At 40.4% G+C, this 15,892-nt stretch overlaps 1 protein-coding gene across 1 annotated transcript; it reads right to left on the bottom strand.

Annotated features, from left to right (window-relative positions):
* Positions 1 to 12,993: 12,993 nt before the first annotated feature.
* LOC110883559 lies at positions 12,994 to 15,339 on the bottom strand. The gene has a single exon (XM_022131281.1). The coding sequence runs from the start codon at positions 15,337 to 15,339 to the stop codon at positions 12,994 to 12,996; it is 2,346 nt and encodes a 781-aa protein (XP_021986973.1).
* Between the last annotated feature and the right edge of the window lie 553 nt (positions 15,340 to 15,892).

Here is a 15,892-nt window from a genome sequence, read left to right as displayed (position 1 = left end):
TTTCACCAAAGTTTAAACACTTTTCACTGATTGACGTGGCACACTCTCATTGGTTGATTTTTTAGTTTACCACTTTAAAGTGTTTAACCACTCCTTATACCCTTAATGCTTAAATTGGTTTATTCATCAGCATATACTGTCTTAACTTTTACAGGTCAAATTGATAAATTTAAAGTTGTAGCGAAAAAGAAAACAGTTATAAAATGCCTATGAAATGGTTTATCTAAAAAAACAATATATTTTCTCTAATCATATCTAAGACAAATTATTTTATAAACAGAAAAAAAAAATACTTGGCTGATAGAGGTTAACCAGCCCTGCTTGACACGTGTGTTGATGCACTTTTGTGTGGATGTGGCTCGGTTCGGTTCGGTTTAATAGGTAGGGCATCTCATTCTGCAAGCAATCTTTTCATCCAAGAAGTTATGAGTTGAGCCAGAATCAATTAAGATATGTAGTGGTTTAGTTCCTGTTGATCCAGTGACTTGCATAGTGGAGTAAGATGGTACACCCATGATTGCATTTAATGAAATTTGAGGATCTAATGCATCATTAACTGTTGGCTCATATGTTTCCTCTTCACCCTCATCTTCCCATACATCATTAATGATGATCAATATAGAATAGAAACGAATTGAAATGGACCGAACAATTGATCAATTCCTATTGAATTGAAATGAATATACCAATTTTTTGAATGAACGAGTGAAATTGAAGCTGGATGTAGGCCAATTACTGAAGAAATTTCGACGAATCAAGAGTGTCCAAGGATTGAATAGCTCTGATACCACTTGACACGATTAAACAAGAAACAGAAGAGGAATTCGATCAAACCAAGCGTATTGTTATTACTGTTCTAGTTCGTTTAAGTACAACTAACAACGACTAACTAACCCAACTAACTTGCTTACACAATAACCCCATACTATCACAGTTTTACAATTAACCCCCCAAACCTTATTAACTTCTACATTATTACAAAACGGTCCTTGTAACTATTCTTATGGTAACAACATCCCAGTTAGCGAGATTGGGGCGATAGACACCATTTAACACAACTGGATTCCGCTTGAGTGCTAGCTAGGCCAGGGTCCTTTTGTAGTCGCTTTGATATATACACATTAATATCTTTTTAAAAGTGAATAATTGCTTTGAAAACGTCAAATCAGGAATACAAGACCAAGTGGGCTCCAAGACAGCCCTAAACTACAACCAAAGACACCAAAACGTCCAAGAAAACCTAATGTTAAACAAACTGAAAAAAAATATTGTTGCCTTCATAATCGTTGTGTCCATTGGGTTTGGCAGAACTCGAAAGCCTACTGGACCTGGGCCTAAGTGTTGGTGCACTTGTGTCTGTACTTTGTCTGTATTCGGTCTCGATGTAAACGATGTCCTTGTCAGTCCTGTAAGTTGACCAAGTCAACCGTCCTCCTGGTTTGACTTGGCCAATAATTGTATATGGTTGTCTGTCTCGAAGGATAAGAGATCGAAGGATGATGTGGATCCTTCGATCTCCACCACGAAAGATATGCTTCGATTGATGGACCTCGAAAGATCATCCTTCGAGGTCCCTGTGAATCCTTCGATAACATTGTGATCGATAGATGATCCTTCGACCATCTATCGGATCCTTCGGACAAAGGAACCTGAGCTGGGTAAATATATACCCATGCAGTGTATGTTAGAAGATAGATGCACACAGATAGAAAGATAGAGAGTTTGAGAGCATTCTGTCTAAAAACACACACACACTTTGAGAGTTTGCAAAACACATTTGTGAACATTGTGCTTGTAACCGGAACCTTTCATTCGTATTAATACAAGTGGTGTTAATCGGTGAACCTTGTGTGTTTGTTTATACTTGCTTCATCCCGGTTTGCTTGCTAGCTTGGATTCCGCACTCGCTAGTGGGTTAGTATAACAAGGTTTAGGTTCGTCATCCTCCGAGAGGGACCTACAAGTGGTATCAGAGCTAAGGCTCTTTACCTTGTTTAAAACCGGGTTTTTGTTCAAGTTCTTGGTGTGTTTGGACACTTGGTTTAGATCCCGTTTTTAGTGTTCTTCTTGGACTTCTTAGCATAAAAACGTGTTCTAAACTTACCGGGAGTGTTCATAAGCGGGTTGGGTAACTTAAAAACTTGTTTTTAAGCTTTTGGTGATTTCCGGCCATATCTCCGGTCATTATTCCGGTGACTGGTTCTGGATAAGGGGTGTCCATTTTGGGTAATATTTTCAAAGTTGGTAAGAAGGTACAGTCTGTCCATACCTTTTGCCGAAAGTTGACCCTCACCAACCCATCACCTTTTCACCAACCTTTCACATCAGTGTCAGTGTGTCAGTGGGTTTCGAAGGATATCTTTCGACATCGAAAGACCATCTTTCGATCAAGGAAGCTTCGTTAGATATACATCTTTCGACCCATCCTTCGAAGTCAGAGTGTTATCCTTCGAACCAGGGAATCTATTCGAAAGACAGTTCATCGAAAGATAAGGATATAGACTCGAAAGATAAGGATCTTTCAAATAGTGAATCCTTCGAGCTTGTGAATCTTTCGAAATCATTGTTCGAGATACAACAGTGATCTTTCGAGCACTGTTGATCCTTCGAACAAGATTTGATCTTTCGATTGTGGTCTGTTTGTTGTTAACAAGTTTCTGTTTTTCAGATCTTTCGAACCAGGATCTTTCGGCTGTGTGTGATCTTTCGAGACATTGATATAGACCTTATTTTTCTCATCAATCATGAATCCGAGTTGGTGGAATCCGGCTCCAGACAGTGGAAAATATACCAGTTCTGGTTCCACTCCCTCATGGTGGGGTACACCGGCTCCCGATAGTGGAAAGTACACGTGCACAAGTCTATCACCTTCATGGGCCGAGTCTCCGGTATCAACATCTTCACAAGCAAATGCCATATCATCAAGTCAATGGGCATTAGTTTCGAATCAAACTCCGAGCATCCAAAGTATTCTATTGAGCGAAAGCGAAACCGGAAGTTTGAATCGTCCTCCGAAGTTGATGCATTTAAATGAATATCCGGGCTGGGTTGACAGATTTCGTACGTATGTACTGGGGCAAAATACCGAACTGTGGATACGTTTCACCACAGATTTTGATCAAGCTATAGAAGTTGCTGCTTCAGACACTGCTACGTTTGCCGATCTTCCTGAAGATCAGAAGAAAACATATGATCTGGAAAAGAAGGCATACGCCATTCTCACTCAGGCGTTAAGCAAGGATATTTACCACCAGTTTGTCAGTTTCAAGACAACCAAGAAGTTGTGGGACGGGTTGAAAACTAGAGGAGTAGGGAATGAAGCAACACGTCAGTTGCGTCATGATCTGCTCAAGAAAGAATTCGACTGTTTCACATGCATGGATAAGGAGTCTCTGGGAGACATGACAAGCCGGTTTTATCATTTGCTTACTGAGTTGAATAATTTTGGTGTAACGACAACTCAAGCTGAAGTAGTGAAGAAGTTTGCTGATGCTTTGCCTCCCCAATGGAGCAGTTTCTTGGAAATCCTGAAGTATAACGGGGTGTTGAGAACTACAAATATCAACGACTTCGTGCAGCTTCTGGAAAACAAGGATCAGGAGGAAACATTAAAGGCGAAGAGAGTTCCATTGCCACAAAATCCAGAAATGTATTATGGAACTTCCAGTACTTCGTCTGCAAGAACCGGTCCACATGCTCCACTACAGACGGCGTTTGTCACAAGCACGGATATGTATGGCAATCCGGTGCAAGTTCCTGTTAAGCCACCTCCCACCACAGACATGTATGGAAATCCAATACAACCACCTCCTCCTCCTCCTGCTCAAACACAACGTGCATGTTATGGAGGAATATCATCTGCTGGTCAACCATCAAAGCCAAGTACAGTACAGCTCGACACTTCAAGCTTCTCAAAAGTCAGTGTGGAAGTAGCTAAGGAACACATGGAGCTGCTTAACACTGTAGTGAGTGCGTACTGCGGGTTAATAGAAGGTCAGATTGGCAACATTAATCTGACACAAGAAGACTATAGGCAGATTGATAAAGAAGAGATGGATTTGATGGATATCAAGTGGGCCTTTGCGAGTGCTGTGAGAAGGGCAAAGGATTGGATGGAAAGTACTGGCAGAACCAGCTTGGAGAGTAAGAGAGACACCAAGTATGGGTTCGATAAACAGGCAGTTAAGTGCTTCAACTGTGGTGAACGGGGTCACTTTAAAAGGGAATGTACAAAGCCAACCCAGCACGGGAATCAAAACCCCTTCAGAAACCAAGGCAACCAGCAGAACAGAAACAATGAGCGTACATTGGTGCCTGTCAACAACCAAACTAAACGGGCACTTGCAGTCCAGGTGGATGAAGGTTGTGACTGGTCAATCCAGTTGGGTGGTGATGCTCCCGATGGAACAGCATGTTTTGCTCAGGTTGTGAAGGAGTTAGTTCACACCAGTGGTGGAGAATCTTCCGCCAATGGTGGTGAATCTTCTGAAGATGAAGACTCGTCTGGGTACAGCAGGAGTGTTGATGAAGAATCATCCAGTTCAGGTGATGATCATGTGGGTGAGACATCTAATGTTTTGGGTGATGCTGACATTGATGAGCTTTTGGAGGAAGCTGCAGCAGAAACTCAAAGAAGATCTATTCTGGTGGATCAAGCTGCTTATACTTCGTCTTCTCTCCATTCAGCCTTTATGGCTAATGTCGACGGTTCATCAAGTCAGGTATGTGTCGATGAACCCACTGTTGATAATTGTGATGAATGCGATAGATTGCATGCTAGGTGTGCTGATTTAGAGAAAAGTATGTCTGAGTTGCAAGGCAAACATGATGCTTTACAAGCTAGTTTGTTTGACTTGCAAGACAAACATACTGCAGTGAATGAGAATTTGGGTGACTTGCAAAGTAAGCATGAAGCTTTGCAAGAAAAGTATGATGTGACTTTTATCCACAATCAGAAATTGACTGTGGACCTTTCCAAATGCACAGAAGCCAATATGTTTTATGAAAACCATGAAAAGGAGTTCAAATCGGTAATTGAAAAATTAAAGAAAGATAAAACCGAGTTAACTAAAATGGTTTCCAGAAAACAAACGGACATTAATTTGTATATCTCTCGTCTTGAGACAATGCAAAAAGAAATGGTTTGTGTAAAAACGGAAAATGAGGCAATCCAACTCAAGTTAGACAGTTATTTGAGTTCTAGCTATGTGTTGGATCACATCATTGATGTCCAAAAGGAGAAAAGGGACGTCACGTGCATAGGCTATAAGAATTGTCCACCACCAGTGAGACATAATTATGATGCCATGCCGGATGAGGAGGACAGGGTGTTCTTTGAACCATCTGTGCCTCTAGATGTGAAAGAGTTTGCTGCAGGACTCGGATACCAAAAGGAAGTATCCTCAGATTCAGATGTGTCAGCAGATACATTTGTAAGTGCTGAACAGAATCAAGATCCTCCAGTTGTGATTGAGGATGCTGATTCTTCTGATGATGAATCTGATGATGCTGTCCCAGCAAAGTCTGATGCGGTAGCCAAAAATGAGGACATACCTCTTGAGAATCACATTCTATGTGATCCCCCTGTAAAACCCGCTAAGACTATTGCAACTGAGTCCTCATCTGCAGAAGAGCCGGAGAGTGTGAATTTGCTGTACACTCTTGTTGGTGATGATAAAATTTACTCAGACAAAGATTTTCCCATTAAGAATGTTAATCAATCCTTAATCTGTAAAGTCTTTGAAAATTCGACAAGTAAGTTTCTGGGAAAGACAGGACCACGTGTTACAGTTACACAGTGTCCTCCTATTCCAAAGGCTGAAATTCGAAAACAATTTGGGAACAAGAAATTACCAACAGTGCCAAAACAGCAAAATCACACCAAGCCCAAAGGAAAATCACCGGCTCAAGCCCAAAAGAAGCCGAATCAAAAGAAGAAGAAAAACGTTAACTTTGTGAAATCGACGGGAACGGATAAAATTGAGACTTTTGAAAACAAATCTAACTTAGATTTTGTCAAGAAAGCTATTATACAGAAAAGGAATGAACCAAGCAGTTCAAAACCTAGTACCTCGGGTTCACAAAGTTCGTCATCATCGGCTAGACGAACACATGATACTTCGGGGTTTGTTGAACGAAGATCATGTTTTGAATGTGGAACAATTGGACATGTTATTCGAAATTGTCCATATCTTCATAAGCAAAAAGAAAAGGTTGATGTTCCCCGTGACCACAATGACCGTAAGCGATCTGTTTCTGTAAAACAAGATCCCCGCCTTGCAAAAGAAAGGGAAAAGAAACAGAAACGCCAACAGGTCAAGAAGATTGAAAAAGCAATTAAAACCGATGTGGTTCAAAAACAATCTGTTGCTGTAAAACCAGACAATTCTAAAACTTCAAACAATCAAGAAGTTAAAATTTTAAAGAAAGACACTGGTAAAACAAAACAGATCTGGAAACCAAAATCGGTTACTGAATCAGGGGGACCATCACAATTCACCAACCATCAAAGACAAGAAGTTATTGTCATTGATGAAAATGGAAGACCCAAGACCACAATGGCTTGGGTCCCCATCTCCAACTAATTCATTTGAGTTCATGTGCAGGGTGTTCCAGGAGGAACTGTCAGTAGTCATTGGATTGTTGATAGTGGGGCATCCAGGCACATGACAGGCGACATGAAGCTTCTCTACGACGTCAAATCTATTAGAGGAGGTTATGTTGCTTTTGCTGGAGATAAAGGTGGATATATAACGGGTGAAGGAATGATATCCAATGGGATTGTCAGCTTTGACAAGATCAACTTTGTGCAACAACTTGATCACAATCTTCTTAGTGTTTCTCAAATCTGTGACAAGCAGTTCTCAGTACACTTTGATGCTAATGGATGTTATGTGCTGAAGCCCGGCTTCAAAATTCCAAAAGAATGGATTCTCTTGTCGGCTCCAAGGATAAATGATTTGTACGTCCTTGATATGAGCCAAGCTATTACTACGTCTGCACAAGCAACTTGTTTCGTTTCCAAAGCCACAGAAAAAGACACTATCTCTTGGCACAGACGAATGGGTCACATTCACTTACGCAAAATGAATCATTTGGTATCAAATGAATTGGTGAATGGTGTTCCCCTCAAAAATTTCCATCTTCAAGACGTCTGTGTTTCGTGCCACAAGGGAAAGCAAACAAAGAAGAAGCACCCTACAAAGAAGATCAACACGGTGGCAGTACCTCTTGAACGTTTGCACATGGATTTGTTCGGTCCTATCAAGCACAAGAGTATTCGGGGTGACCAATACTGTCTCGTGATTACAGATGATTATTCAAGATTTTCTTGGGTGGCGTTCATGGCACACAAGAGTGAAACCTTTGGTATTATCAAAAACTTGATCATTCAGATTGAGAATTTGTATAAATTGAAGGTTAGGCGGATACGTAGCGACAATGGTACTGAATTCAAAAATCATGCCATGACGGAGTTTTGCACTTCAAAGGGTATTCTTCATGAGTTTAGTGCAGCTTATACTCCTCAACAGAATGGTGTCGCTGAACGTAAGAACCGCACATTGATCGAGACTGCTAGGACAATGTTGGTAGAGTCGCAGCTGCCCATTCCATTCTGGACTGAAGCTGTGGCCTCTGCATGTTACACACTGAACCGAGTCCTTACAGTCAAAAGGCACAACAAGACCTGCTTTGAGCTTCTTCAAAAACGGAAACCAGGTCTGTCTTATCTCGAACCGTTTGGAGCTCCATGCACAATCATCGATCCTAATGGAAAGTTTGGGGCAAAAGCAATTGATGGCTACTTTCTTGGGTATGCCACCCCTAACTTACGAGTCTGGAATCTAGAGACTAAAAGGGTCGAGGAATGGTCTGAAGTCAGAGTACAAAGGCACACTTTGCCAGTCAAATGTCCGGGTCAACCTTGGATGTTTGAGTACGATGACTTTTTCAATTCGATCAATGTTGAAGCCGTTGAAGAAAGTGCTGCGGCTAGGATGTTTTTCGAGAGTGACAATGCAACAGTTTCACCGGTGGTTCGTCCAATTCTTGTTAATCAAGAACCATCTTCTTCGGTGAACAATAATACTCTCAACAATGAGGATTTTCATGATGCAAACGAATTGAACGAATCTTCAGAGGATGATGAATTTCTAGATGCAGATCAAGAAGCCCCAACAACAGCAGTTCATGGTACTTCAGAGGGTACTCCTCCAGTGGATGCCCACAGAACAGCTGAGGCTACTGCATCATCCTCTTCGTCAATTCCGGGCCTTGATTTGGTTGTTGATCTTAATCTTAACAACCTGGGTATAAATATTCCAGTTCCAGATAATCCTGAAACAAGGATTCATAATACCCATCCTCAACAAAACATCATAGGAAATGTGCAAAGTGGCATTTAAACAAGGAACATGTTGCAAAACAACAACAATGCAGGCTTGTATGCGGCTATTCGAGAATCCGGGCAACAAAACGATTGGCCCTTCGCGTGTTATGTCTCACAGGAAGAGCCAAGAACTTGGAAAGAAGCCTTGAAAGATAACGCTTGGGTTGAAGCAATGCAGGAAGAACTGCAACAATTCCAGAAGCTGGGTGTCTGGAAACTCGTAGAGAAACCTGCTGGATACAAGAAGATTGGTACCCGTTGGGTGTTTAAATGCAAAAAGGATGACCGCGGAGTTGTTATCCGAAACAAAGCACGTTTAGTCGTTCAGGGTTTTCGTCAGATTGAAGGGATCGACTACAACGAAGTGTATGCACCTGTTGCACGTCTCGAAGCAATTCGAATCTTTCTAGCCTATGCGTCCTTCAAAGGATTCAAGGTTTATCAGATGGACGTGAAAAGTGCATTCTTACATGGTGTGGTTGAAGAAGAGGTATACGTCGAACAACCTCCGGGTTTTGAAGATCCTATCCATCCCGATCGGGTTTGGTTGCTCAACAAAGCTCTCTATGGTCTTCATCAAGCACCGCGAGCTTGGTATGCAACCTTATCTCACTATCTGCTGGAGAACGGTTTTCGAAGAGGTCTTATTGACTGTACTCTTTTCATCAAAGAACAAGATGGAGATCTTCTTCTGGTACAGGTATACGTTGATGATATTATTTTTGGTTCAACTAATGATGTCTTGTGTAGGAATTTCGAGCGCATTATGCAGGATAAATTCGAGATGAGTGCTATGGGGGAAATGACCTTCTTCTTGGGCCTACAAGTACAACAAACTGAGTCTGGGATATTCATCCATCAGACTAAATATGTTGGCGACATCTTGAGCCGGTTCCAGATGTCTGATGCAACGCCCATTGGTACCCCATTGCCAACTAATCACGGAATTACTCCTGACTTGAAGGGTGAAGTTGTTAGCCCCTCAAACTATCGCGCAATGATCGGATCTCTTATGTACCTCACAGCATCAAGACCAGATATAATGTACCCAACGTGCCTGCTTGCCAGATATCAAGTTAATCCGAAGGCCTCACATCTTGCAGCTGTCAAAAGGATTTTTCGTTATTTGAAGGCGTACCCTGACACCGGTCTGTGGTACCCTAGGGATAATAACTTTGAATTGGTAGCTTTCAGTGATTCTGATTTTGGCGGATGCAAAATCGACGGCAAATCCACAACGGCTGGATGTCAGTTTTTAGGAAATCGCCTAGTCACATGGCAGTGCAAGAAGCAGACGTGTGTCGCTACATCAACATGCGAAGCTGAATACATTGCTGCCTCAAGTTGTTGCTCCCAAGTTCTTTGGATCCAACAACAATTGCGGGACTACGGTTTTGAATTCCTAACTACTCCTATTTACGTTGATAATTCTGCTGCTTTAGATATCACTAGAAATCCTGTGCAGCACTCAAAGACCAAACACATCGAAATCAAATATCACTTCATACGTGATTGCTTTGAGAAAAGGCTAATCGATGTTGTTAAGGTCCACACCGATGACCAACGTGCCGACTTATTTACCAAAGCATTTGACAAATCAAGATTTGACTTTTTATTATTGGTAAACGGCATTAAGGTCAAGCAAGAGTAAAACCAACATCGGAAAATCATTTTTGTAAATACCTTGTGTTTTAAATTTCTCTTAGTTTATTGATTTTAGGGGGGGTAAATCCAAAAATCTGAAAATCCAAAAACATCGAAAAATTTCAAAAACACAAAAACAATAGAAAAGCAAAAATGAGTTTCCTGGCGAGCAAAAGAGAAAATGATAGTACGTCAGTGGTCTATCCAAACCTCTTTAAACCTTAAATGAAAAACGATAAGCAGCTCTATATAAGATGTATCGGTAGGCTCACAATCATTTTAAAGTGTGTAGGGTGATATAAATCTTAAATTGACTGAAGATCAGGTGGGAACCATTCATTGGCATATGGTCTTAGTACCGAAATTTCGTTTGATAGATTGCCGAGGTTCTGAGATATTCGGTCTTTATGCTGCTTATCATCTGGGTATCATGGTTGTATCTTTTACCGAAAAATAACGGGGACACAAGTCTAGATCTTCCATGATACTATACATACGTGTACATATTACATACTGCATTCGACCTCAATAAGTGATAAACAATCACATGTCCAAACAAATAAGTGATAATATATCACATTTATCCGGGTGTCAAGTTCGTCTCTCTGCTGTACGGAAGTACTGACCTGTTCACGGACTTGCACCTGTGCCCTCATGCATATGAAAATCAAGTTCCTCATCAATAAGTGATTATATCACATAGGGCTTGTTTTCAAATCAAATAAGTGAGAATCTCACATCATATACGGTCAAACAGATGATAATCGGTATACTCACCGGTAAGATGAATTCTCGTGCATACCTTGATACGGGAATGTGTCGTGATGTGGATGAACACCGGTCGGTAAGTATAAACCATACCTTAACGTATCCTCTCGCCATGATTACATCTGATAAGTTGAGCTTAAGTGGACAACAATACCGATAATTGTTATAGGATGCTTATCTTAATGTTAACTAATTGAACAACAAGAGCGTTTTGGCATGACCGTACACTGATATGATTCTCTTACCCTCGAAACTCGCAAAAAGATTGTCTGTATATATTTATTTACTGCTTTCAGTCTTTACATTTGAAAAATTCAAAAATACCAAAAAGATTTTATTTCTGCTTTATTTTCGATCGTACGATGTTGGAACTCGAGTCTTCGTTACCTGAAACCTGACTGAAAACCGAACTGACTAAATCTTCATAAACGGTCGAAATTTGCAAGTTTTGAAAGTTAAACTAAAATTGACAAATTTATTAAACTTTCAAACTGTCGGATGGTGTTTGATTGTGACATGGTCATTCGTGTGTCATTTGTCTATACTATATTCCAAGCAGTTGTTCTCATTACGCGTTTAGATTTCTGGCATGTGCAGATTCTAAAGGCTAGGAGAACATGGTCGATGACGAGCTTCGGAATGAAGACACAACGTGAAGGCGCTCAAAAGATGAAAATGATCGAGTTGCCGCTGGCCATCATCAACACCACAAGGATCTCACTTCATAAAGATCAAGTCATTCACGAGCATAGCTCAAGGGGGAGCTTATGTTAAGGGAGAGTTTGTCAACACACTTCCTACATGATACGGGTAGTTTGTTGATACACTTTCTGCTTTCAAGACGTGAAGACTTTGAAGATCCTCCGACATTGAAGACTTGAAAGGACATCAGAGTCTTGAAGACATGAAGATCAACGATGATCAATATCGAGACAAATTTACAACCATCGAAGTTCGAGACAAAGCTACAGCCAAGGGGGAGTTTGTTGGTGCACTTGTGTCTGTACTTTGTCTGTATTCGGTCTCGATGTAAACGATGTCCTTGTCAGTCCTGTAAGTTGACCAAGTCAACCGTCCTCCTGGTTTGACTTGGCCAATAATTGTATATGGTTGTCTGTCTCGAAGGATAAGAGATCGAAGGATGATGTGGATCCTTCGATCTCCACGAAAGATATGCTTCGATTGATGGACCTCGAAAGATCATCCTTCGAGGTCCCTGTGAATCCTTGGATAACATTGTGATCGATAGATGATCTTTCGACCATCTATCGGATCCTTCGGACAAAGGAACCTGAGCTGGGTATATATATACCCATGCAGTGTATGTTAGAAGATAGATGCACACAGATAGAAAGATAGAGAGTTTGAGAGCATTCTGTCTAAAAACACACACACACTTTGAGAGTTTGCAAAACACATTTGTGAACATTGTGCTTGTAACCGGAACCTTTCATTCGTATTAATACAAGTGGTGTTAATCGGTGAACCTTGTGTGTTTGTTTATACTTGCTTCATCCCGGTTTGCTTGCTAGCTTGGATTCCGCACTCGCTAGTGGGTTAGTATAACAAGGTTTAGGTTCGTCATCCTCCGAGAGGGACCTACACTAAGCCATACCTCATATACTGATATACATGAAACCGAATTTCACCATTGCTAAAGTTATAACACCAACCTAAATTAGTTAAGTAATAATGTGGTGGTCACTTCTTAATTTTGAGGAAAACTTAAATAAGTGAAACCGGTGGTAACTTGTTAACATGATAAGATAAACACCAACAGAGAGTATAATCAAACCAAACGTGGTATACCACGACAACAAATCCAAAAAGAAATGCATCCAAGCATTCCTCAAGCCACACCAGATACTAATCGACCACTTGCAAACCGACAACAATTTACCATCTAGTAAAGCATGAAAGAGTACAAATTAATATGAGAACTAAGGACTTGGTCACCATACTTTGTGGGTGCTAATTGTGCAAATCACTTCTTGAAGGAACATAGTTGACCGTCCTGGATGACTTTGAGACTTCGAGTAGTAAAGATGCATGCCCATGAAAATCACATTAGCGTTACTGTGGTTCATACTCAAGTGTTAATAATATAAGTATGTACAAAAGGACGGAATCGAAAAAGGAAAACAAATAAAAATGAACTTACTTCATCACTTGAAGAACAAAGAAATTTTTCTTTATCTGGAATTCGTAAAATAAGCACACCATTTGTCAAGAAATGGCATGTCACTTGGATTCATGCTTGGAATACCACGACGTTGAAGGCGTCTTATTATTTCTCTAGTCTCACCTAGAAGTTGGGCTGCATCTTTAACACTGGCCTCCCTTTCCTTTATCGCAGACATGTAGTGACATTTCATTATTATGATTTGTGGTAAGTTGGTGAGACAAGCTGCGATTATGTCGGCGATCATTGATGATAACCTATCAAGTAGTTCCTTTTGGCTCATGGTGCCATCATCAATGGTGTTGTAGGTATGCAGAATTGATTCGGTTATACGGTACATCGAGCTGCCACAAATAAACCTGTGCTTTGGATGATCATTGTTAAATTTCCGGTATTCATCCATCACGTAATCTTTACCCTTATCCCTGTACCATTTAATAATTTGTCCAACTGTATACTCTTGAAAATCAGGGTTTTGCAAATCGTTTCCTAACCATCTTTTGGTGAATCTAATTTCTTGCCACAAATTTTCAGCTGCATGTTGAAGAATTACGTGAGCATAAATAACATCCAGGCTTTTTTCCACCAATGTGACATATACTAGACCTTCCCTAACACATTCCAACAAGCAATCAACTTCCTCCTTTTCGATTTCAGGAAGAGAAACCGCAATCGTTGTAAGGGTTACCACAGCTAACCTCCAACAATTTGAAGATTGAATATCAAGTAATGGTGCTGATGGAATATTATGGTCTGCAACTCCACGAAAACCATGGGTAGATTTTTCTCGAATGAGCTTTATTAGATAATTGGGTTGGCCTTTTGCACCCTTTTGTATCAATGGGTTCACTGATTTTGAAAAGCCTTCTATTGTTCTCACACCAACCCACATCCCATTTTCTTCAATATGCAAAATATATGGGTAGCCAATTGGACGCGTAGGATTATTTGGATATGGGCGACGTTCCAAGGTCATAGCATCATCTCTCATTGAACTAAACATGGACTTCAAACAATCTTTCAAACAATCTTTCAAACAATCTTTCAAACGATCCAAATAATTGAAATAAGAGACGCATATCAGAAACACTAACGGGATCAAGGCTATTATCTTGCACAACACCACAACTCCCTTCTGAAGTTGTATACAAATGTAGATAATTAGCCTTTTCGAAGACTCGATGACTGTGTTCAGTCTGCCACTAAGAAATGGGAGTCTTATACTAGCTTGCTTCCAATCATTTAACTTTTGAGTCCAATGACGTTCTACTTTAAAGACCTTAAAGTGGATTGACCCTTCAAAGCTTAAGGTTGCAAAACATCTAGAAAGTGGTACAATTGTACCAATCAGGACTCCAATCGATTGCACTGTGAGAATTACTAGCATGGACCAGCCATAATCCGAATCATAGTCCTTAGCCAACATGGCTTTAATAGTCCCGGACATAGTATAAGTGTGTAAGATGGTGACTAATAGACATATTACCCCAGAAGCAGATGTTGTATAAAAGCAAGCTGTTATGAAATGGAGGCAGCTGCCACTTTCTACCATCATCCAATGCTTTCTCACATGGTTTTCTAGCTCATCAACTGTTACTATATCTCCTGGTGATGGTTGAATGTGTTTTGAAGCTATATCATGACCTTTTTGGTATTTGGAGTCCATCATCTGTTTGGTTTTTAGAATCGCCAAAGATGAACATATATATACTATCAATAAGAAAACTAACAAAATCACATAAATAAAGGGTAATACAGGATTAGGATGGGTACTTATATGTGTAGGTGAAGTAAGTTGTATGATACGGGGATCTTCTTTATGGGTTGATATGGATACAGCTCCCGTTTGCATTTGAATGCAAACATTCACAACCAAGGTGATGACTTGAACAGACAAAGCTGCAAGGTTTGATAAAAGCTCATTGCTCTCCATGGTTCCTAAACAAGGCAGTAAATTGGCCATCATGGTACACATAAAGGCCATGCTTCCGAGCTTTGCCATTTGGTCCACATAACCCGGCATGGAACCAGTTAGATCCACAGGTAACTTCAATGCAACAGATATTACCGTAAGAGAAGCAGAATTAATTGCGAAATATTTTGACGGAAACCATAACATTCTGCTGCGAAAACCATGTAGTAAATCAGCCACCATGGCAAGGATGCAAACCAGAGAAGCTAACGCGATGTACATCCCAATCCATAACATAGGTGCGCTGTAACGATCTTCAAGTTCTGATCTGTATATAAACTTTAGGTACCCCAACAATGAATCTGTAATATTGTTTGGAATATTGTAGACATCAGTGAGTCTATCCACAATATTAAGATACTCATGTGTTGAGTTATAAGCCATGACTCCTTGGAAAGAAACTTATGATTTGATTGGATTTTGTGTTAGGAAGGGCTTAACAAGGATGGATTTACAGATGGTGACTAAATATATTACCGAAACATGTGAATCATGCATGAATAAAGATAAATTCAATAACAACTTTTAAAGCTAATAAGTATGGAATCCAATACTTCATCCCATATTCCGGGCTACCCATGGAACTTTGTTTGCAATAACTCCTGAGTGAGAATGGCGTATGCTTTCTTTTCCAGATCATATGTCTTCTTTTGATCTTCAGGAAGATCGGCAAACGTAGCAGTAGATGAAGCAGCAACCTCTATAGCTTGATCGAAATCTGTGGTGAAACGTATCCACAATTCTGTATTTTGACCAAGAACGTATGTACGAAATCTATCAACCCAACCCGGATATTCGTTCAAGTGCATCAACTTTGGAGGACGATTTAAACTTCCGGTTTCGCTTTCGCTTAATAGAATAATTTGAATACTCGGAGTTTGATTTGATACGAATGCCCATTGACCGGTTGTTATGGCATTGGCTTGTGAAGATGTCG

This window comes from Helianthus annuus, chromosome 10 (assembly GCF_002127325.2).
Source record: "Helianthus annuus cultivar XRQ/B chromosome 10, HanXRQr2.0-SUNRISE, whole genome shotgun sequence".
Classification (NCBI taxonomy): Eukaryota; Viridiplantae; Streptophyta; class Magnoliopsida; order Asterales; family Asteraceae; genus Helianthus; species Helianthus annuus.
This window is presented reverse-complemented; position numbering and strand designations above follow the sequence as displayed.

Coding starts and splice junctions, on each gene's coding strand:
- LOC110883559 (XM_022131281.1), bottom strand. CDS start 15,339: ATGGCTTATAACTCAACACATGAGTATCTTAATATTGTGGATAGACTC.